This window comes from Dermacentor variabilis, chromosome 11 (genome assembly GCF_050947875.1).
Source record: "Dermacentor variabilis isolate Ectoservices chromosome 11, ASM5094787v1, whole genome shotgun sequence".
In the NCBI taxonomy this organism is placed as follows: domain Eukaryota; kingdom Metazoa; phylum Arthropoda; class Arachnida; order Ixodida; family Ixodidae; genus Dermacentor; species Dermacentor variabilis.
In genome coordinates this window covers 72578406-72602928 of record NC_134578.1, presented here as the reverse complement: position 1 = coordinate 72602928, position 24523 = coordinate 72578406, and the positions used below count along the sequence as shown (strand labels likewise).

At 49.5% G+C, this 24523-nt stretch overlaps 2 protein-coding genes across 2 annotated transcripts in view; one reads left to right on the top strand and one right to left on the bottom strand.

Moving 5' to 3' along the window:
- Nucleotides 1-1522: 1522 nt before the first annotated feature.
- Nucleotides 1523-6094, top strand: LOC142563329 (uncharacterized). The gene is made up of 2 exons (XM_075673889.1): nt 1523-2592; nt 4070-6094. Exons 1-2 carry the CDS (start codon nt 1523-1525, stop codon nt 5514-5516), a joined length of 2517 nt encoding a protein of 838 aa, XP_075530004.1. The 3' UTR covers nt 5517-6094.
- LOC142563549 (uncharacterized) overlaps nt 5857-24523 on the bottom strand; it is a 57270-nt gene continuing 38603 nt past the window's right edge. The window contains exons 2-3 of the mRNA XM_075674122.1: nt 15661-15921; nt 5857-12772 (exon numbers count right to left, since the gene is read on the bottom strand). Of these exons, the coding sequence (XP_075530237.1) occupies nt 11646-12772; nt 15661-15916 (1383 nt within the window). The 5' untranslated portion in view covers nt 15917-15921 and the 3' untranslated portion in view covers nt 5857-11645. The remainder of the gene's footprint in view (nt 12773-15660; nt 15922-24523) is intronic.

Sequence of the window (24523 nt, the reverse complement as noted above, 5' to 3'; positions counted from 1 at the left end):
GACAGAGTATAGTTAGTTGTTTCGCTGCCGCCTTCACGGTCTACTTGGAGCAAGAGAGCTCCTGGAAAAGGGTGTCTTGCGGTACTTTCTAACGGGCCCCAGAAGTCGTCACAATCAATTGGCAGACGCGGAGGCTAGCTGCGGAGTCAGCTCTGGGATCAAGAGGCGCCTGCTTGGGTCAAGCGTATCACCCCTGACTACAACTACCCACTCCCCTTGGTGTGTTCAGTGAAACCAAAATGCGGAAGTGAGCGTGTGAGCCCTCCCCCTCAAAGGCGGTTCGATTACGATGACTCACCCATTGGACGAAGGTTGAACGGCAGTTTTCCCTCACCTAGGGATCTAGGGAGGACAGAGCGCTTTTAAGCAGCCGTTGTCGGCTGTTCAGTGTGCTTTCTTTTTCAGTCATGCTAGACTGATGAAATGTAACGTTCTCCACCCTTCGTGCAGATATTGTAAATAAACCCCATATTCCTCGTTCTCGATGAGAACAAGTCCCTCCCTTCAACAACGTTCTTAGCGTGGATGAGTCGACGACGGCGTGGGCCAGCTACCACTTATTTCATGCCCGATTTCAATCCTTACGACGCACATGCAAATGGCGCGTGCTCTCCCGCGCAATCGAGTTGCAGTGCGCGTTCGTCATGGTTACGTGATGTCGCGGGAGAGGTTTAAGGCGACTGGACGGTTCCAGCAAAGAGATAGAGAGAGAGAGAGTGGTTGCGTAGAGGTAAGTGGTGGCGCTTCTGCTTCCCTGCAGGGAGCGTGGCTCGGTGCCCGTATGGTTAAGGATAAAGGAAGAGAATGGAATGGCCGAGGCGAAGCTCTCCTCTCCTGCTGCCACCTTTTCTCTCTCTTTGGGCTGCAGGAGAGGAGGATAGCAGTCCTCGCCGCCGGCGCCGCAGAAAATAACACACATACTACGAATCGGTTTATATGTAAAGCCACGTATATGTTATATAGCTCAGCTGTGACTGTTAAGGACCCTGTTCTCCACTGAATTCCGCAATGAAGCGGCAAACGTTACCTAAATGTGCAAGACGTAAGCGCCTTCGAGCGCATAATTCCTTTAATAAAGCGAATGGCTTTCAGGAAACCTTCAGACATTCGCTTACATTGGCGATAACCGTTAATAGTTTATGAATATTTTCTTATTGGGGTAATTGTTGGTCGAACGTTTCACCCAAGCGTAACACCCGTTCTTGGGCAACGTTGATACGCACAACATTGTTATCGGCCTGTCCCCCGAAACGGGTACGAGCCAGAGTTGAGAATCATCACTATCAGAATACTGTTTCGTCGCAGTAAAGAGAGTGCTTTCGGGTTACGCGCAGACCTTTGATTCTCGTATTTGTTTACTCACCTGTTTACACTCATTTTGGTTCCCACATGCTTGACAATCAAGTCGCTTTCCGGGGCTTGTCGCTCAATTTTCTGTCGCTTCGCGGAGCACTCCCATCTCCGCCACGACCATCGCCATCGCCGCGACAGCCAGACGGCGGGCGGCGGCGGCGGCGGCAAGATGGTGGTCGACAGGCCGGCTAATACAATCTCGTTCGCCAAGCGGCCGCGAAGCGACAGCACCTTCAAGACGGCCGACGACAGCAATGTCGTCTACGTCAGCCTGCGCTCGGTGCTCATCTTCATGGGCGGCATCACGATCATCATCGTCTTGAGCATGGCGCTCTTCAGCGTCGTGGTGTCGCGATTCACGACGCCCGGAGGAATGGAGGTCGACTCCCCGGCGTACCCCCCGCTACAAGACGCTCCGCACGTGGCGCCGGTTTTCAACGCCGCGTCGCCGTCCCGGACCCTCGCGGCCACGCACCGCAAGAAGAGCTCCGAGAAGCGCGGCGCCGTCGCCAAGAGGCACAAGAGACACAAGAAGCGGCGGCACAGCCGGCGACGCAGCCCGCACGCGAGCGGCAAGAAGGAAGGCGAAGGCGACGCCTCGGAGGCGGAGCACGGAGCCATGCGGGCTCGGCAGGACGCCCCGGACTCGGCGTTCATCAACAACTACGACTCGTGGAGGGAGATCGCCGACGAAGGCAGCGGGGAGCGACGCCGGCGGAGCGAGTGTGGTCGGCCGCAGTGCCGCTGGCTGAGCCGATACCTGACGTCCAAGCTGGACTGGACCATCAAGCCTTGCCACGACTTTTACTCGCACGTCTGCTCGGCCAAGTGGTTCACGTCGTCGTCGCCGCAGCAGGCGGCGGCGGCCGCAGAAGGCGAGCGAGGGGACCAGCAGGACTCGCTGGACTTTCGGACGCAGGCGGTGGCGAGCCTCATGAACGAGCTGGCCGCCTACCTGAGGAAGAAGGTGTCTGCCATGCCGTGGGAGCGCAACGCGGCAGCGTTTTTCACGGACTGTCTGCAGCCCAAGACGCCGCGCACGCTGAGTAGCATCAGGCCGCGATTTCCCATCTGGCCCCTGGAGAAGATAACGTCGGTCAGCACGCTGCCCAAACTGGTGGCGTACGTGGCGAAGTTCTTTCGGGCGACGCCGCTGCTGAAGACGTACGTCGGGGATTTGCGCTCTACGCTAAGGAACGACACGCTCTACGTGGACTCACCTGTTCTGCCTCTGGCGAGGTAATATGAAAGTCTTTCGGAAGCTACAAGAAGTCGTTTACTATCCCGATATTTATGCACTCTAAATTGATTTCTTGTTCGTGAATGACGCGTAGATAGATAGGCGATCGAGTGCGTTGAAGCTCTTCGTACATTCGGGATAGACGCTCGCGGCAGAGCTGCTCTCATGGGTTAATTTATTGTCTGCATATAGCAAAATACGCAGCAAGAATACAGCTATTTTGCGTCTGAATCGAAGGTAGAGGTCGTGTCCGCACCAAGCTTCCCCAGCTCTGCACACAACAGAATGCACACTCATAAATAAATGGAACAGCAGCGCTAGTTTAGTCCATCCATGAAAAGTATAGTTCTGTTGCATAACTATAACAGTGTCACGAGCTCCTTACTTGCATGCGTTTATTGTTATTCTGGCATTACCAGATTCGTACTCAATGGCGCATAAAAGGCAGGTATGTTGGTTTATTATGTGTCTAGAATACATCACCATACCATTTTGGTCATGCCATCTTCGTCATACCATTGCAATCATTTTAGCATCGTCATCCTTCCATCACAACGTCGTCGTTATTCCATGGTCGTCATGACATCGTTATCATCATTCCGTCGTCATTATACCACGGCAATCAATGCATCGACGTCTTTGCGTCGGGGTCATTTCATCGTGTTCATTTGCCGTATTGATTCCAGTGTCATCATGTCATCGGCCATGTGTCGCCGTCATATAGTCATCTTCAAGCCATCGTGGTCGTTCTGTCGTCGTCATGCGTGGCATGTGCATCGCAACGAGTTCCTGTTGGGCGAGGCAATTCCCTGCGAAAGTGCGTCCAGCTGGGTCACGTGGTCTCTGCTCGCAAATGGTTGCCAAACAGGAACATCGTTCTTCACAAACACCAATGCAAACTTCGCCTAAACTGATTCCCACAGCGCGTAGAATCCGCATTTTTTTTTCGGAGGCTTCTAAACCACTTCGCACTTGATCAGAGCTGCTGCTTACCGCAGTCGCGTGCGTTCCACATCAGTAGCTCGATAACTGTGGCACACCCGACGCCTTAAAGACCACCGAGGATGAGGTAGATTCTACGTAGCTCTCATAAAACGGGCGTGCCCGGAGTAGGAGAGTCACGCCTCAGTTCCGCTGGCGACAACTAGAACGAAGCGCACAATGACGTTGAAATATGGCTTACTCTCCCACCACCGCGGTAACTCAGTGGCGGCGGCCGTAATTCAACGGGGGCGAAATGCGAGAACACTCGTCCACGTCAATTTATGAGCAAGTTAAGGAACTCCAGGTTATAAAATTAATCCATACTCCTCCACTACGGTGTGCCTCATAACCAGATCGTGGTTTCGGCACGTAAGACCCCAGAATTGTTTTTCTTTACTATCTCTCTTTTTACGGCACATGGTTCAAAAAGTATCTCAGCCCAATATCTCGAAAAGTCACGTACCTTTACACCATTCTGTGCGCATGCTGCAGATTCCAGAACCTGTACCCGACGGCCAAGGAAGAAGACTACAAAAAAGTACTGCGAGCGGCACTTCAAGGCCGACGAGCTGGTAGCTTACCGCAAGCCATCGTGAAGCTGGAACTCGCACTGGCCCGCATCGTCTCACGAGATTTCGTTACCCTCGCCGACCGCGCCGTGGAGACGGAGAACCTCCTCACCGGCGACAAATTCTGGGACCCGCTCGTGATGGCTCTGGTCGAAAACCGGCGCGAAATCCGAGTCCTGGACCACAAGTACCTCATGAACCTCATGTCCGTGCTGCGAAACGCGACGTCAGCGCTCGACGTGGCCAACCTGATCATCTACTCGACTCTCACCCAGATCGCACCGCTCATTCAAAACATGTCCTTTCTTACGCCCCTCGGTCTCGAGCAGACGGTGACAGGCGTTTCCATGCAGGTCCAGGGCTGTCTAAGCCTCACCGAAAAGGCTTACCGACACGGGATGCGGCTCCTAGCGCTGAAGGCTCTAGGAGTCACAGAGTGGTCTCCGGAGAAGCCCAAAGCTCGAGTGATAGAGAACATGATCGCCGACCTCAAGAAGAGTCTCAAGAAGTACGTCCGCGTCTGGTTCACCGAGACCGACAGTCGGAGAGACGCGTTGAAGCAGCTCAGGACTCTGAAGGTAGATCTGCTCGGGGCCACGCCTCACGACGAGCTCACGTACGCCAGGGACGAGAAGCACTTCAACAAGCCGCGGCAGGTGGCCAGCCTTCTCGAAGAGGTGCCCGGTCGCGACCCCGGCTACGGGGGCGACTTCTTCCCGGGGTCGGTGTTCTCGACCGAGCCCAAGTACATAGCCGAGACCCACACGCTGTACTTGCCGCCGGCCATGTTCGGGCTCATCAACAAGATGCAAGAGTTCGACGACCCGCTACTTATTGTGCCGCTGATCGGCGCGCCCATTCTAAAGGCGATGCTCGCCGTCATCGACGGCCGGGGTACGCAGACATTCATTCGCGACTCCACGGTCAGCACTCACTGGTGGTCGCCGACCGACGACGCCAAGCTGGTGAAGATCAGGTCCTGCTACCGAGACCTGTACGCCCTCTCGCTGAAGGACATGCTCATAAACAGCAACCAGCAGGCCTTCTTCGAAGAGTTCATCGCTCAGGGCGCGCTGCTCGACCCGCTGCACAGGTTCTACAAGGAGAAAGTGTCCAAGTACCACTCCGACGGGCTGCGTATAGAACCGGAGTTCACGGCCGACATGCTCTTCTACATTGTGTACACGATGGGAATGTGCGAACCGCGGGGCGCCGAACGTTACAAGGTCAAGCACAGGATGGGCATTCCTGCCCGCATTCTGGTGAACGCGCATCTGGGAAGCAGCGAGCGCTTCCGACGCGCGTTTCAGTGCAAGCACAGCGACGAGATGATGCCGCTGCATTCATGTTCATACTGGGATGAGCACTGAGAGCTGCCAGTGACGACCGCCTTCATACGGCTCTCTCTCCGAGCTCATGTCACGTGTGCATCGAGTGTGTTCAACATGCCGGGTACCTATACCCCGTCCCCAAACCATCCATTTTCTTGCTCGAACCCTAGCTTTTACGAGGAAGGACGCAATTATGCGAAGCTCGGAATAAAAGCGCGGTGGTTTCATGGATGCCATCTGAAGAAATAGGCATGTGATTTGTCCAATGCCATTCACTCACCTTTCGGCTATTTTGACGTATCCCGCGAAGTACTGTGTCATGACTAAACCTTACGATAAGGCGCAATACTGGAAGAATAAGAGGGATTAACGCTGCAAGCAAGTTTTCCTTTCTTTTAATTCATCAACAAGCTGCGTAAACACATTCCATCACAGGGAATATTACTGCAATAGCAGAATCATCGCCATTAACCACTCTTGAGAATGATTGTAATTCATCACCGACACCTACAAATAAAAAAAAATCTGCAGATATTGAACCTCGCAACAACGAAGAGTTTTGATTTTACTCATGTACAGAAAGGAAACAGCGCGCTTATTCATACGTCGCAAAACAGTGTGACCACAAAAGCAAGAGTCAGAGTAACACTGCGCACTAAGGTGAAAAAAGCGAGACATCTGCCGCATGCTTTGCACCACTCGCACACAAAAGTAAATGATAACGAAAGCTTCAATCCCCAAATAGAGCAACAACATGCCACAAGCATAACCACAAATGGTTTACCTCGAGCCACCAAAACTTTAGAGTTTAAAATGTACCCGGGTCTAACCAGAAAAAAAAAATGTGTATGAAGCGTTTGTTTGGCCTTTTGTTATTCTACGTCGCACTAATATCGCGCTGCACAGTGGTAGCCAGAGTTCGTCCCAACCACTGAGTGACAGAATCCGCATATCTGTTTTCACGAAACAAATGTTTCTTAACTGGCCCACACCCTACAGGTGATAAATCACCACTGTTGGCAGTATAATTGCGGAAGTGTGTAAGAAACAAAAGTGGCCAAGCAAGTACGTCACTAGTCATTGACGTAATAGTTCTGCGGAAACCCGCAAGGTGTAGAGAATTAATAAAGCCCTGCCATCTGCTAGCCACCTGGTTAGCTCAGATGGTAGAGCGGCTGCCCCGGAAAGGCGGTGGTCACGGCTTCGAGTCCCGGACCAGGACGAATTTTTCTTCAACTGCGAGGCTTTCTTTTGAGGAGCCCGTATGAGTTTCCCTTGTAGCAATTGCTACGAACGGGTGAATGTCTGAGTTTCCCTTTATTAATTAGGTCACTAGTCGCAGGACATTTCACAATGCATAAGTATAATGTGATCAAATTTTACGTACTTGCTATAGCGATCATACGACACAACTTAATGAAGCGTTTTGATCTTATACTTAATTTACTGAGAAGCGAGTATTTGTCACTTAGTTATGTATTTTATTAATATGAAAACACGGAAAAGCCCCGAAGAACATTCAAATAAGAGATTTGCGTGACAGCACAGGCTGTGAAGTACTGAACAGTAAGCCTGCCTAAGAAATTCTTTTTCACAGAAATTCGTTCTGTACTACCGTTCGAAACATCCATCGGGACATCATGCGAGGGTTTCTTATTTTCGACCATTAGACAAAAAGAAATAACGTGCAGGTTCGCAGAGGAGGTACTGAACACATTGCACCATACCCGACTTCAAATGTGAATTTCTGCTGTGCTTTATTTACATGCCTTTCTTTCCTGGCTTAACAAAACCGCTGATTCGGTAGGTTTTGATGACGGCCTGCAGTGAAGGGCGCAAGCACATGCACGTGTAATGTATTGTGAAAAACAAAAAACAAATGGACGACAGAAAAATGGAACTAAACATTGCATGTGCATATGTTTGCATCCTTCAGGCACTCATTAAGATATGCCAAATCGCCCAGCAACAAGTTCTGCTTGGTAGGCTTCGGGCTGCCCTGCAGTCCATACGAACAAGCCCTTGCAGGCTCGCCATCTGGTTGGTTGATGCAAGATCTACTTTCCACAAGTGTAAGCAGTTTCGGCAACAAAATACGCGTACCACTTCCGCACTAAGAAGATTCCAACGTTTTCAGCAAACCTGCACCTGACAGTTCAGAGAAGACGTCCCCCAATGTTCATGCGAAGAAATTAACGGATGTGGATTGGTCCTGTGTTTGCTAGGGGCGTAACCCGATTGGCGGTTCCTGCGATTAGCATTCGGCAACCCTGCCACACCTCTGCACGCAGCGTTTTAGCCAGGAAACAGGAGCAGACAAACAGACGTTCGTTCTTGATCAAACTAGGTTCTCTCGTCGACACTTGCTTGGCCCCCATAGCGAATGACGACCGCAGAATTAAGGTCGCATTTGAAGGAAAGAGAAGCGATGTGCACCGCCAACGAAACGAACAAGTATTCCTTCGGGTTTTTTTTTTATCTCTCGCATGTACATGCGCGGTACAATCTGTAAGCAGCGTGCCTCTGTATAATTCCATGGACACCGGGAAGGCAGAACACGACGCAGCCCGCGAGAGCTCGGGCTTGCAAATACGAAAGTTGGACCCTATCATGACTCTCTTATTTTGCATGCTTGGGGCGAGAAGAGGAAGACTTGCGACAATGTGTTCCTGCGCTGTGGAGGCTCCACACAGAGGAGGTGAAGTGACAATGACGTGCTCGTGCTTACAAGGCACTTGTGCCCCGATCTTTCATTCGCATCGCAGACATCTCTGCTGCAAGGTATTGCAGAGAGAGAGAGAGAGAGAGAGGGAAAACACACCTATTACTCCAGAGTGAAAAGAAAACGGATGTTGAATGATGGAAGAATTTCATGCTAAGCCTGGCATACACCGTCTAATTCACCTCAGTTAGCCGCAACATAAATCTTAGCGTTGCGTCAGCAATTGAAAAAGTGCCTCTTGAAAGTTTAGCCTTCGCAACCGGCTCATGGCGCCACCGTCTTCGTAAAGTACGTGAGCCCGAACCAAAATTGTTCCCAGTAACACACTGAACGAACTATCCAAATCAGAGTGGTCTTTGGAAATCAACTGAAAGCGCCAAGAGAAACCGGCGAGCGGCTTTTGCAGCTGCAATTCCCAAATCGCGTGCATTCAAGCCAGCGCGTTGTCTTGGTTGGTGCTCCACTGTTGGTTGACACACTTGGTCTCCGTGCGCTAATTGGTGCCGCGTGACCAACATGTCGCACTGTTGCCGCATCGATCCAACTTCACGCGTTTTCCCCAAAGTCCCCATTAGCTACAGCAACACCCACTTTGTCATGTACGTGACTGCCAAAAAAAAAAAAAAAAAAGAAAGCGTTATGCGGTTGGCAGCGAAACCGTTCGTCAAAGTCGCTCGCCTTGCACAGCGTCGACCAACGTTAACTGCTGTGGCGCCATCTGCTAGGCGGAAATCGATACACTTTTCCCACCTAGTTGCCGCCTCTCCAGGCCCAGCGGCGTCGAAACCTACCACTGATCTCAATATTAATTCGGACAAAACATCGCTTATACGTTGCGCTCGGCGCGAGATGAGACATAGCGATGGCTGATGGTACTGTTTATTCCTTGCTTTTACGGCGGAGAGCGAGTGGACCGCCCGCATGAGCAGGTGCATGTTGTTACGCAATCACGGCAGGCGGGGCGAGTGCCATCCCGGTAAATTTACCGGCACCCGGTAAACTTCGCGCATGGTAGGTCACGGCGCCCTGTATCGGTAACCGCAAGCCGGTAACGCTATGCTAAAACTCTCTGATATATAACGTGCGAGGTCGTACTCCCTCACCGGCAGCGTAGGTTTCACGCACCACCCGCACATAAGTAGCTCGTTAGCAGAGACATCAAAACACACTGTATTACAATGCCGGAAAAAGTAATGAAGGGGAAAAAAATTAATGTTGCATCGCGCTCGACTATGACCGCTAACTAGTATCTCAATGGGTGATGCGAAAGTGCGAAGCTACAATTTCCACGGACCCTACAACGAACGCTACTTATGCACCGCCTTTTGCTTTTAACACACGAGACACGGGTGGGAGTTAAACCTGGAAAACCTAAAAACAATATATAGAGCATTGCCATTTACTTTCTTGCAAACGCAGCCTTTATAGCCATACTTATCAAACATTTTCACATGATGCATATCCCGCAATGGTCTTGACGGTGTATTATTCCGTGTGACCTGATATGTTTATATTACTGGAAGGGGAGGATATGTAGGATAAGAGCTCTGTTTTTTTATATCGTCACGGTGCAAGTGTGATAAAGGTCCACTTAATAAATACCGCTACACATGATTAATATTGTCTTTGTTGGAAATAACAATGTCCATTGTCCTGCGACAGATATGAGCCCCACTCATCTTGAACTTCTGTGCATCTATATCATAAGCTTTACCTTTCTTGAGCACGACGTGCCTTTTGCGAATGGCTGAAGTCGGATATATGACGTATATCTACATATATATATGCCATATATTGGATAAAGCTGCCTGATAACATCATTTTCGTCGCTGTGTTTCAGTTACAAACCATATACACGCCCAAGTTCTTTCTGCAAATATTGAGCTCACTAAGGAGTTTTTCAGCATATCGGTCATACTGACCTATTTGCGATAAGAAAGCAGCACAAGCATTATACTGTAATTCTCAACATTAAGTACTTTGAAAAAAGCCAAGGTCAGCACTTGAGCGAGGACATGTCTGTTTCTGTATCGCCATCAAGAGCTGACACAGCGCAGCACTAAAGCAATTGTTAGCACATCTTACATTATAGAAATGGCACATTCCCGATTTGACTCCACCCTAGTTAAAGTTCTCCGAAACAGCACCTGCTACCTGATATTCCCCGAAGGGAACAAACACTACTTTAGCGATGCCTCGGCGTTGCATTCACTAACGCATGCTCATTCTTGATAGGAATGAACGACAGCGCCCATCGCAATACATGCTTGCGAAGAAGCTCTAAAACATGTTGCTACTAAATGTCCTTTAAAGGTAAAAGACTTGCCATCCACACCGGTATATACAAGTTAGACCGGAAGACCTATCGTACTGACCAAGATCTTGGGACCATGGTCTCGTCCATCACACTTGCAGAAGACTACACAGCGCTGGTACGATTTCTGAAGGCAACCGGACTCAGAGGAACGTCTGTCATAGAGCGCTGAGAATTCTAATCAGCCGTTGACTCAACTGCACACCGACTCTGGGCTTCCTCCCGTTTTCTTACTCTTTCCCTCTCCTTTCTCCTTTCCACAATGCAGGGTAGTCAACTCTGTGCTGGTGAACCTCCCTGTCCTTCATTTATCCTGTTTTCCTTCTCTGTCAGCAACAACTGCCCATCATATCTTACATGGCTGAAGCAAAATCAGTCTGAGTAGAGAAGGTGAGTTGGATCAGCCTCGCCAGCAAGCTGTCTGTGATGTAGTGTTTTGATCCCGATGAGGACGAATGCACGCGAGAAATAGCAAGCAAGAAGTTTCGCAAACAATCAACCAACAGGAACAAAGACAGTCCTCTCACTGTGGCATACGGTCACCAACGCCGTATCGAGCATATCTGCTACCCAACAGTTCACGTCTGTACAAAATTTGATCGAGAGCCTAGCCGATGGTCGCCACATGCAACAAGCAACAACAACAACAACGAGAAAACGTTTTGTTGAAAACTGCAGAAAGCCCCTAGAAACGGAGCTTTTTATGGCGTCAGATAAAAGAGGGAATAGTACGTAAACCACGAAGTTGCCATGACTTTTTCACTTTTTTGCTAACTTTTGCTAACAGGGCGCATCTTAAATAAGGTGAGAATTGTATTGTGTAGACAGAGCTTTCACGGCATCCGTCTGCCAGTTTTTGTAAATTAGGGCGATAAGTTACTTTGGCTACTGCAACAACAAAACTGTGTTTTGGTTGTACACATTTACCTGTGTGTCAAAAAGAGGCAAGAAAGACGCCTTCGCATTGCACCAGGGAACTGATGTTTCTGGGAGCTTTTAGCGATTCGCCCCGTCGACGACACTTTCTTTTCACGTGGAAATTTAGCATGCTGGCGACCACCGGCTAGCGCTTGCACGGAGCACCAGAAACCTTGTTCGTGGCGCGCTAAGGTTCCAACTGCACGTCCGCGACTCACGTCACGTGGTACATGCCGTCGACGAGGAAGTCCATCTTGGAATAGTGCCTTCTCTGCCACACGTCGAGAATCCTTCGGCCGATAAGGCCCATAACGACAAAGATAAGAAGCAGGCCGAGACACAGGCCTATCACTAGGCTGATCGAAGGCGATGCCTTGGGCATCAGGTCGACGTTCAACGTCGTCGGGGCGAAGATCTGTATGGGTCCCCTGATGTCGCCGGACTTGACCGCATCGGTCGTCTTCTCTGTCGCGTTCGGGCTTTGGGTAGTGACGCTGGATGCGTTTGTTGACGGGTTCGAGGCTTTCACGGGAGCCGACAACGGGGACCACCACGAGTCGCCGTCGAACATCTTCGTGGGAAGGATTTTCTTCATGGAAGCCTCGAGAGCAGACGACACCGTCGTAGTGGTGCTGGTCGTCCCTTCAGTTGACGAAGACACTTCCGGTGTATCGGAAAACGGAGGCGGAGACATATCGTCGTCGGTAGGCGTAGTAGATGACGATCTGTAGGACGATTCTGTCGTTGATGATGTACCCGAGCGCGACAGTGACGTGCTAGAAACGTGATTGGCACTATCTGTAGACGAGGTTGCTTCTTCATGGAGTTCGGAGTGAGTCCTAGACTCGGCCACGTGGTTTAGTAGGTCTAATATGCTGTTAAGACCTAGAGGTCGGTACGTCGTAGATGTTGAAGCGTTCAAACCAGACGCTGTAGTGACGTCATCCGTCGTCACCATGGGGCTGTTTGCGTCACTATCTTCCGTGTTGAGCTTTGGAGCGGACGTGGAAGTCGTCGTCGACTTATCCCCGCTGGCTGCTACAGTGACGTTGGCTGTCGTCGCTTCAGCTACGAACGGTAACGTCGTATCGGGAGTAGGTGATGTCGACGACGAAATCGGCGTGGCGTTAGTGGAGGAGATGTTTCCCGTGTGTACTTCGATGTTGCTGTACTTGGGCCAGCCGGCAACGACCCGCCTCAGGAAGGCAGTCGCCGTTCGGTCCAGGCTAAGAAGCCTGGCCGACTTCTTGAAGATGCACTTTTCAGGTGGGTTGCAGTTAAACAAGGCGCAAAGTACGGTGCCTTTGTCTTGAACCTTGACAGTGGCAACGCTGCAATCATCTGCAAAAACGCAGAGAAAAAAAAGACGATGGCATGAACATACTGAAGCTGACTATATATATATATATATATATATATATATATATATATATATATATATATATATATATATATATATATATGTGCAAAGGCTAGGCGGGGTTGCAGTACACTACACATTTAACTGTCACCATTGCTCCCCATAGCACCTATGCGGTTTTTCTAAACATATCTTTTAAGCCCAAAGGAGAAACACCAAGTATTTGCGCGAGATAAGAGAATTTCGTCTTTCCTATGTACCCTGTAGTGCGATATGATAGTCGGAACAGTCTAAAGAAAATGATGTGGTGACAACGCATTTGTTTAACGGGAACAACACGGTTGCTGGCGGGAACGTGCCAGAGTCGAACACCAAGCGCTTGGCCGGGGTATCCAAAACCCTGCGTTACACAGGTCACTTCCTTGTAGATATCGCGCACTGTGCCGCTGGAATGCTCCACTACGATACGGCGACGGCGGTTTCCCCGTCCCCGTTCTCGGGCATTTCCGCGTGCGTAGGAAATCTGACCCGGGGAGTGTTAACCAGCGCCACTCATGGTCATGGCGGCGGGCGTGTGAACGTCCGCGCGTGCGAAGAACGCGGGTTTTCGCAAATTTCACGACGTGTCCTCGCATCGCGGGATCTCTTGAGCACACCGGCACGTAGTGCAGCCACCTGTCACTCTTTTGCCGCGTCCTGTCGTCACGCTTTTCACCCGTCGCGTAGTGACGCGCCAACCTATCTAATGACAATGACAAAGATGTTTATTTGCATAAGTACATGACGCGAGGGGCATGCAGAAAAAGCTGCCACATGGACAGCTTGACGAAGCCGCAGGCCCCCGAATTAGCGTTTGCGCGGCGTTAGCGAGCACAAAGGTAGTACTACATCATTGTTTACAAATGTCTTTTACACAATATTGAGCATCGCGAACCATGTGAAGCAAATGAAGAAAAAAAGATGTGCTCTAACACGTCATAGTATAAATATGCATACCATCCTGCAGCAACGTTAGGCTTTTTTTTTTTTTTGAGCGCAGTAATTTATACAGCTGGAGAGGCCGCCGCCTGCACTTTTGAACAACACGCGCTACAACTGATCGTACGGGACGGCAAACCGCCAAAAGCGCTGCCTGCAACATGACGCGCAGCTTTTTCTTTCATTGTTCTCGGGCGGCCTTCTGACGACGTACACACTCGATGAAAAGTTTACACCCCTTGAGTCGTATCTTGCCACACAACGATAAACATCATCTTGGTAGTAACAGCGCAAAATGTAGACAAGGGACGAGACAAGAAGACATCACAAGCGTCTACATTTGTCTACATTTTGCGCTGTTACTAGCAGGATGGAAAACCAACAAGCCCAAGCTGCTATTCTAGCGAAAAACATCATCTGTTTTATCAGCATTTCCTTTATTTAACGCTGCAAGCCCGGTAGTTCCCAGTAACGAACGGCATGTGCGTTATCAGCATGACATAGCATTCCAGATCGACAGGAAAGTAGCGGGCGCGGCGTTTTCAAGAAAGGAAACGCAAGCAAGGCAGATGACGATTATCCTTGCGTGGCAGATATGCGACCCAAAGTGTGTAAACTTTTTTTATAGTGTACGCGATGCACACCGTTACTCAGCAGATAACTTCTACGTTTTTATGTTTATCGGCACATGTGAGGGTGACAATGTGGACAAGTGTACAGATGCCTGAATGAAATATATGTATGCTGCTTGCATACCAAAAAATAAACAGTTGGCAGTACTGCGCTCGTGGTGCGGTATGTGTTTCTTTCTTGTGTCCTCGTCCTTGCGCGCAGTTAATAATAATAATAATATTCGGGGTTTTACGTGCCAAAACCACTTTCTGATTATGAGACACGCCGTAGTGGAGGACTCCGGAAATTTCGACCACCTGGGGGTTCTTTAACGTGCACCTAAATCTAAGCACACGGGTGTTTTCTCATTTCGCCCCCATCGAAATGCGGCCGCCGTGGCCGGGATTCGATCCCGCGACCTCGTGCTCAGCAGCCCAACACCATAGCCACTGAGCAACCACGGCGGGTCTTGCGCGCAGTTAAAAGAAACGTCGAAAGCGATGCTGGAATGGTTCTGTGCGTTAGAATTCCTTCCGCAATTCATCTACTTGCTACTGATAGCGGTTATGACCACGCAAGACCGCGTAAGCGTCGTTCTCACTACGTGCGCGCACTGTGAACTAGTCTCTCTTCGTTGTCGCTGTTCGTCACCCACGAAACGAAGCAGTGAGCAGTGGAAAAATGAAATAAGAAAGAAAGACAGACAGAGCACAGAAATCTACGCGTGCCAGTAAATCAAAAATAAAGCGCGCTTGGGCAGTTCGTATACCTCCAAAGGCAAAAGTAACGGAAAGACAACAGATATATATACTTGAACCCCCCCCCACACCCACACACACACACACACACCCACACACACACACACACACACACACACACCCACACACACACACACACACACACACACACACACACACACACCCACACACACACACACCCACACACACACACACACACACACACACACACACACACACACACACACACACACACACACACACACACACACACACACACACACACACACACACACACACACACACACCTGGTGAAGGTACGGATCAGCCCGTATAGTTTTGCAAAGGCTGTACATGCATTCGGCGCTGCCAGATAAAACTTTTCCCGCGACACAACGTGCTCCACCTAAACTCCGGGAAAAAAATGCTCAGAGCTATTTCACCATGGCCGAGCCTTAGCCGTATATACGCTTCAGAGAAATGCACGTATACGAGCGATTCCCGTCCCTCCGTCATCCCGTTCTTTCTACGCGCGTATATACCTCTCTTGCAGCATCGGTCCACGCACTCCTGCAGCTTCCCGGACCTGGTCGGCTCGATCAGGCTGACGTTGGCGCCGGAAGCCCTCGAGGCGGTCTCGTCCAGCGCCTCGCCCGTCTGCCACACGCCCGGCGGGTCGCACTGGCTCTCCGCGCTCACGGCGCGGGCCACGGGCCACGAATGCGTCAGCACCAGCACGGTCGAGACCGCCAGCACGAGACGGTGCACGGAGCTCGATGACGCGGCGTCGCGCTCCATATGGTCTGGAAACGAGGAGAGAGACAAGCGACAACGTTTAATTTCTGTCTCGATGCGGCCGTCATATGGAATATATGGAATACTTTTCGGAGTAATTCTCGAAGGATAAACTTCCGTTTTCACCGTTAATGTAAGACGATCGTCACCATGATAGTGTGTTCACAACGTTAGCAAGTTTCCGTAATTACACTGTACGCCGTGAATCATTGTTTATTAAACGCACGAATGGAGCGTTAGGAGCAAATGAGCCGTTTGTTCACACCCTCAGCATTCACTGGAGAAAGCGAACGGTAGCGGTATTGCCGAAAAAAGATATTTGACTCCCTAAGCGGCGCAGCGTGCTCCACTGTGTAACTACTCGTGTTTTATGTCTACTAAGCCCGTCGTGATGACGTCGCACTTTTGAAACGTACTTCTGCTCCAATCGTATGCTTTATCGCGCAGCGGTGGCGATGCCAAATAAGGGAAATCTATTCAAGAACTATTGGTACTCACGAATATAGTGACCATTCCATTCGAAGCCCGAATCAAACAGGGCAACGTTCGATTGGTTATTCGAAAATTTCGAACATTCGCGCACTCCTAATCACACGTACACGTTCCCAATTAGCCGCGTTCTGCTCTCTTACAGAGACAGCAGTTTAAAAAATTTTCGAGAATGAGTTTGCTCCGTCTGTCCATTTACCACTGCGTCGTCGTCGTCATCGTAGCGGCGACGAAAACTGAGGCCGCATTCTCGGTTTCGCCCGCACCTTACGGCGAATTAGAACGAGGCTTTGCCCATCAACGTTACTGGGCATGGATCACGTGCTACTGTGACAGTGTGCCGGGCCTCTTATAGCAACTTCTTCAATTGTTTTTCTTTTTTCATTAATGCACGAAGAAGAAGACTACGAATATTACACTGCAGAGATAAGATCGCATAAAGTCACACATAGTCCAGGTGAACACACATGCGTCCAACGAGTGCATGCAGTCCGCCGGAAGTTCCTCCGCAGCATACTGACTTCATACATAAGCTGCAGCATCACGAAATGAAAAAAGAAGGAATTTGGTATATCACGAACTGTGTCCCCTGCAAGGACCGTAGATCAGTTTTACAGGCTGTAAGGATGCCAAATTTTGGGGGGAACATACCCTAACGAACGTTCAAAAAAGTGCCGAGATTCCGCCGGACTCGGAGGTTTTGCACCGTTTTCTTTTTTCGTCTGTACAGTCTATGGATAACGTGTTAAAATTAAATTATGCGGTTTTGCGTGCCAAAACCACGATACGATTAGGAGCGGGGGACTCCGTATTAAATTTGACCGGCCGGGGTTCCTTGTGCCCAATGCACAGTACGCGGGCGTTTTGTGCATTTCTTTAATTATGAGGTTTTACCTGCCGAAACCATTTTCTGATTATGAGACACGCCGTGATGGAGGACTCCAGAAATTTCTACCAGCTGGGGTTCGTTAACGTGCACCTAAATCTAAGTACACGGGTGTTTTCGCATTTCGCCCCCATCGGCAAGCGGCCTTGGCCGGGATTCGACCCTGCGACCTCGCGCTCAGCAGCATGACACCATAGCCACTGAGCAACCACGGCGGGTTTTATGCATTTCGTCCCTCATTGAAATGCGACCGTCGTGACCGGGATTTGATACCGCGGCCTCGGGCCTTAGCGATGATGTCAATTATAGATCAGTTAGAGCTACTAGAGCAGCACTGATAACTTGTTCTCGCGCATGATTGTATGCTACTTGAAGCGATTCTAGAGCAAATAAAAGCGAACCCAAACACAAGACCGAAACCACGGACGCTACACAGATTTATTAGATCTGCGATTTTTTTATTTCTTGGTTGGCCTTTTTTCTTGTTCATCTTATTGACACGACAGTCATTTGAATCGAGGGTCCGGTCGTAACGTCTCCGTAGAGCCATTAAGCGGCAGATTCCTGCGAAGATCCCCCCTCCCACTTCTGTAAATGAAACCCTAACTTGCAGTCTTTCTTTTTTTTTTCTCTAGCGAAAGAGTAATCGAGGAATCTCCCAGTAAGTCGGCACGCAATCGAGATTGTTCCACGTGTCATTTCGCTACGGTTTGCGCCATCACCGAAGGTCGCAGGATATCATTTCTTTTTTCGCATGTCACGCTGCGCGCTTGCTCGTTCCTTTTGCAAGACACTCGCCATAACGGAACCGTGATCGAGATTGCCCAGCGTGTTCATAGCGGCGAGTTAGCATTTCCTAGAAATGTCCCTCTGAATGCTGACCACCGCACGTATCGGCAGCCGCTTATTGGCTCGTAAAAAATGCAAACGGCCGCATCGATTCGCTGCTGACGAGGGCGAACGCGATAAGGTAGCGTTTCGCTCCCGAAACGGACATGAAATTAGAAGTAAACGGAAAGAAGAAAGACGTACTTTCGAAATTAAATACTAGCTACAACGCGGGATATAACAATGGTTAATAAATATTACAACTAGTTCATACTGACGTCATGCCGCGTGGCAACCCATGTGGGGGAAGAAATACTAGCCGCTTTCTGTGTTTCTCATAAATTAAACTGGTCACTTCAGGGCGCACCAATTGCGCTACAGAGATCACGTAACACTGCGTTCGATCAGGGCAGTATATATACCTTGAGCAGACTGTAACAGCGATAAATAGCCTTCGTTATCAGCGTTGAAGCATGATTAAACTGTAGTGGATCTACTGTCCTAAATTTCTTCTAGCACCACCAGAAGGCTCTGAACGACCAGTCGAAGCTGTCATTAGTGATGAGAGAGAGGGAGAGAGAAAGAGAGGCGCGACTTCGTCACCGCTTACATTCAGGCTTCGTCTACATAGGTCGGAATGTAACGCTTCAGACTTGAAAAATCCATAGATTGCTAGACTAACGTTGCGGTGATACATCGCCACAGATGAGCCCTCCACAGTGAGATAAAGTGGGGCGAACGGGACGGGGTAACGGCAACACTAAAGACACTTTTCCCTTGCTAGGCGAAGTTCCCCGTGGTCGAAACACGTTCGGTGACACATTAAGCGTTATATAACGGGAGGGGGTCTTCTCGAAGCAAGAAGAAACACCCTGGGCAGGCCCCACTAGAGTAGGGTTGAAGGCGGTGGGTGGGGTACGGCCATTTCCTCGCTTTATTTTAATGCCGGTGTCCGACCCGGACGCGCCCTCTGCCAGTGGACAAACTCTGGCCTTTCGCCAGTGGTCCATATCTTTCCAGTACTTGACATTCTTTCCACGTCATCTCGCCTCACGCTCTTCTATAACCGCATAAAAAAGAAAGAATGCGAGGAGGCCTACGCGGCCGTTCGCAATGCAAGCTCTAGTCACGATAATGCAATAAAAATGTGCCCCCTCCCAAACCTCCCTTCCTATCTCCCACCGCCAGAAAGCAGGTGATTTCGTCGTGTGTCTCCCGAGAGAAACCTTAGGGGAATCACGGCCAAAGGCTCCCCCGCCCTAAGCGCTCGAAAGGCTGCGTACGGTGCGAAGCCAAGTGGAGCGGCCGCACTTAGGTGCAGTGTGTAAGGGTTGGGGTAGGGCATGAAATAGACGGTAGCTGGCCCATGCCGTCGTCCAACTCATCCACGCTGAGGACGTTGTTGAAGGGAAGGACTTGTTCTCTTCGAGAACGAGGAATATGGGATTTATTTACAGTATCTACATGAGAACGTTACAGTTAATCAGTTTAGCATGACTGAAAGAGAATGCACACTCAGCAGCCGCGTAACACCTAGTTATAAGCACTCGCTCCTCCCTAGATCCCTAGGTGAGGGAAAACGGCCGTTCAACTTTCGACCAATCGGAGCGTCCAAAGTCATCTTAACCGACCCGCCTTTGAGAGCAAGGGTTTACGCACTCACTTCCGCACAGGTTTCGCTGCACACACCTAGGTGAGAGGGTTCTCGCAGACAGAGGTCTTGACCCGAGCAGGCGCCTCTTTGGTCCCAGAGTTGACCCTGCAGACAGTGGCCGCCGCGTCTGTCCACTGACTGACCACTTCTGGGACCCGCGAGACCGCACCGCAAAACATCTCCTTCCAGGAGTTGCCCCACTCCAATCAAACCGTGAAGGCGACGGCGGCTCCAATAACAATACTTGGTCCGCCGACAGCGCCTAGACATAGTGGCGCCGATGGGCTGTTGACGCCGCGCATTGTCGTCCTTACAAAGCGAGTCGCTGCAGCAGACTGGGAGAGTTCGGAGGTCGCTTGTCCTCTAGATCGCGACCACCGCAGCTGCGGCGGGCTGGGAGAATTTTGTATGTCGGTACCTCTGCAGGCCGATCGTAACAAGCGTTATACCTGAGGCCCAACTCAGTTTCTTTACAATTTTACATGAAGGAAATCTGGCGCCACCGCCTACATGAACATTGCCTAACGGGGGATGTGCCACCATAGAGATGCCTAGATGCGGGCGAGCGAGGCTCGTGTCGAATGTGGCTTGGCTTAAAATACAATCATTCGCACGCACATAATGCTTCCTTTTTTTTAAAAAAGGAAATGAGATCATCACATACATTATTTGTTTGCCCGTAATACATCTATCGTTGTCGTCTACCCCGATTTCAGACTTGAAAGCGAAGTAAACGTAAGCCGGGGCCCAGCGATAGAAGACGTCACTCCGATCCCTGCGCGCCAGTGATCGCCAGGTGCATCCTAATTTTCCTTTCAACTTTAGCGGCCACTGGTACGGTGTAGGATCGGTATAATTTCTCAACCAAGCACGAGTTGTCACTGCTTAATAAAAATTTTTTTGCGTAATAATAAAGAGAAATAGGCATTTTACGCGCTTGTTTAGTGAAGGATGAACCATCGCAACAGGCACAACGCTGTTATATCGTCAGACGCGTCTTTACGTCGTCTCGGCTCTCGGAGAAAGCCGCCCCAATCCCCAAATTCCCAAAGCCGCCTCATACTGGCATTCCCCATGCATACAACAGCACACCGAAGCCACTTCCCCCCCCCCCTAATTATAATAAACTCTGTGGTCCAACTGGACAGGTTGGAAGCAGTACATCTCCGATAACTTTTCATTGGGAGGGAAATTTAGCACGCGCAAACACTAACACATACAAGACAAAGAAAGAAAGAAAAAGAGAAGCATTGTAGCAGCGAGAGAGAGAGAGAGAGAGAGAGAGAGAGAGGGAGAAGATCATTAAGAAAATGGAATAGACTGTCTCAGGTTATCGCGGGTATTAGGTCGATGTATTTACTCCCTTGCCGTCAATGTTGTGTTACATGGTGATGAATATTTATTTATTTATTTATTCATTTATTTATTTACTTGGCAATACTATCAGTCTCCTCAGAGATATGAAGGTACATAAAACTTGCATTTCCACGTGTTGCCTATATATAAAGAAACATATTAATGTACAATGACATTCGAACAATTTTAACTAACCAAAGCCACGTCAATTAGGATACCTACAATGATGAAAATATCGCTGTACATACCAAAAAGAAAAAGCTGTAGACATTTGACAACCAAAAAGTCGTACAACTCAGTCAACAAAATAAGAAGTATCTAGAAAAATCCTCAAAGAATACAAATGTGGTAGAACTGCCAGTCGTTTTGTGATTACAAAATGAGTCAAGAAGAGAGAAAAAAAATGACGATACAATGCATCTGCGCACTAACTGCGAAGAAAAAAGACGTGTGCGCTATAATTTCTTGCTGTATACTGACAACTTCCTATAGTCAGTTTTTTCGTTGATAGCCTGAAGGTTGCAGGATTGCAAAGTTGATTGCATTATTGATTGCAACAATGCAAAGTTGATTGCATTGCATTTTGGCATGCGTTTTGGCGTAATCTAGTTCGCGTTTCCGCCTCCGCCTACGGATGGCGTGACAGTGAGCAAAACAATCAAAGAGTTAACAAGTTACAAGTTTGGAATATCCCGGAAGTAGTTTCTTTTCTTTAACTGCATATGCATCTGACGTAGGAGGAAACCAGAAAAACGACTAGCATGAAAACATTGATGACATGGAAACATCTCGTTCGACGTCGAATAATAATAGCCCAGGAAATACGATTGCTGGGCGAAGAGAACGCATGACCAAAGAAAAAAAAACTTGCAAACTCGATGTGGCCGCAAGAGCTGAATTTTATTCAAAGAAGGCACAATCTTTACATATCCAGCCTAGAATAGGCATGCGAATACAAATACATGTACTACACATGACACAATCATGATAGATCATGCAAAGAAAGGCTATTTTTAGAGCGCAGCTCTTTGGCGTCCGTTCCTGGGTTTCGCGTCGTCGTCGGCCTCGTAACCAGCTCCGCCCCCCTTTCATCCCCCCAGCGCTAGCAGCGACCGACTGATACCGCTGGATGCCGCTGACGCCACTAGAGAGTCAAGATAACGTGACTGCATAGAACACCGTCGCCGCCATGCAGAAAGAGGAGGAAAGGGTCCCCCCCCCTGTATCGGCGTCAGCGGCATCAGTCAGTCGCTGCTATCTCTTCCCTCCTCCCTTTATCGTGTTGTCCGCTTGCTGCGCGCGCTTCTGCCCCCATCGTTTGCCGCTGGGTGTACACGCCGCCCCCCTCCCCCCTCTTCCTGCGAGTCTCCGGTTGTCAAAGCGCCGGCTCGAACTTAATTCCTTTCTTCGCTCCTCCTCCAATGCAACCCCTGTGCGGTGGCAATCGGAGAGCCAGATCGGTGGCGGCGGATCTGTATATGTGCACCGCCCGAGCCGAAATTGCCGCTGCCGTTCGCCCTGTGCGGTGGCAATGAGAGAGCCAGATCGGTGGCGGCGGATCTGTATATGTGCACCGCCCGAGCCGAAATTGCCGCTGCCGTTCGCCACTGCGAAATTATCTGCCAGTTCTTTCTGAGCCATGAGCGAGACGACCGATGGAAGTCCTCCGTCTGCTGCTGCTGCTGCTGCTGCTAAACGAGCTGCCAGAGCAGAGGCCCAGCGCCGTCACCGTCAGAATCCAGAGGTGCGTGCCGCCGAAGCAGAAGCTTACCGTCGCCGCCGTCGAGATGATCCAGGAGTACGGGAAATATAAAAAAAAAATTCTGTGATAGCGCATACATGTGTTGCTCGATTTCTTTGCCTCAATCTATCGAAAAGGTGAAACAGCTTATTTGCTGCGCTCAAATTTCGCATTAGGAAGTAACGTAATCGTCGGTAATTTTTTTTTACCATATCGCAGGATAGGGCACGCTTACGCAGCTATATCTCCACCCTTTCTAATCTAATACGCCTCTGTTATTTCTCTCTCCTTCTTAGTTTTTTCTCTCTTTCCAGATGAACCAACTAGCCCTCACAAATATGCTACTGACGTCATCTCTGTCACGCAACTGAGGGAAGGGAAGGAATACGCGATAATAATACAGATATCTATCGGAGGTCAGAGAGCCTCACAGGGCTAGCAGCTAAGCCGGTAGATCCAGGGATCAAGCACACGTCGTGTCTGTATGGCTGCTCCGTCGGTGACAGCGGCACCTTTGACGACAGCGGCATCCCGTTAATGACAGCGGCCAGCGTGGAGGTGATAATGATAATGGACAGTGCTCTGCCAGTATGTCCGCCACACGACAGTGAGAGTGCGCGCGCTGGGGCACCACGAACACTGTCTCAGTGAGCTGCCGGACAATGGGCAGCAGCGAGAGATCAGTCGCAGTAGTCTGAACGGATGAGAGATATAGAACCCCCCTCCCCCCCTTCCTCTGAGCAGAGAGTGCAAGGATCCTGGTCGCATCCCAACAAAAAAGAGATTAGCTCTCAAGGCTCTGCGGGATTTTCACGTTGACAGCGACCTGATTAATCGCTCGTGATCAATTCTTTATATTCCCATTCATGCTTGTGCTGTTTATGTAGCCCTGCACTATTTCTTTTTTTCTCTATTTTCTACGTGGGTCGTCGACTTGCTCTGCTAGTGTCTTACTTCTTTATAGACTTGTTTTGATGATGTTTTCTTATTTCACTGCCTTCTTTCTTTGTCGTTTTTCTTAGCGAACATTTTGTTGTAATCGGTCCTTTCTGTGGCCAAAGCGCCCATATTTTACAGCAAATAAAGAAGAAGGTTGCGCACTAATTCCTCGTCGGGGCGAAATAATCGGGACGGGATACGTAGCTTTGTTATAAGCGGTATTTCATTAAAAGCATAATGTTCTAAAATGGTCATAACCACGCGGGAAGTGCATTGCAACAGTTAGCGCGCTCGTAAAATGTAGTGCATGGCAATAAGGCTACAAACAATAGCAGAGCCGGATCAAGAAATTTCGAGGCCCGGCGCTGCATCCTTGGGGCCCTAATGACGACGACGACTTTGATGATGATGATGATGATGATGATGATGATGATGATGATGACGACGACGACGACGACGACGACGACGACGACTGGTTTAAGAATTTTTCAAAGCCCACATGTTACGTTCGCTGATCAGTCATAAAATATACATCATCTTTATGGGTTCGGGAAACTAATTTCTTGGCGTGATTTCTAGTATTATTTCACGGCTATTATCTGACGTACACGTCAAATCGCTTAAAGCATCAGTACGTCACAAATTCACAATTAGTCGAAGTGCACCATCGGCATGCAGCACGGACCAAAAAAATAGAAGAGCATATTCTTCAAAACA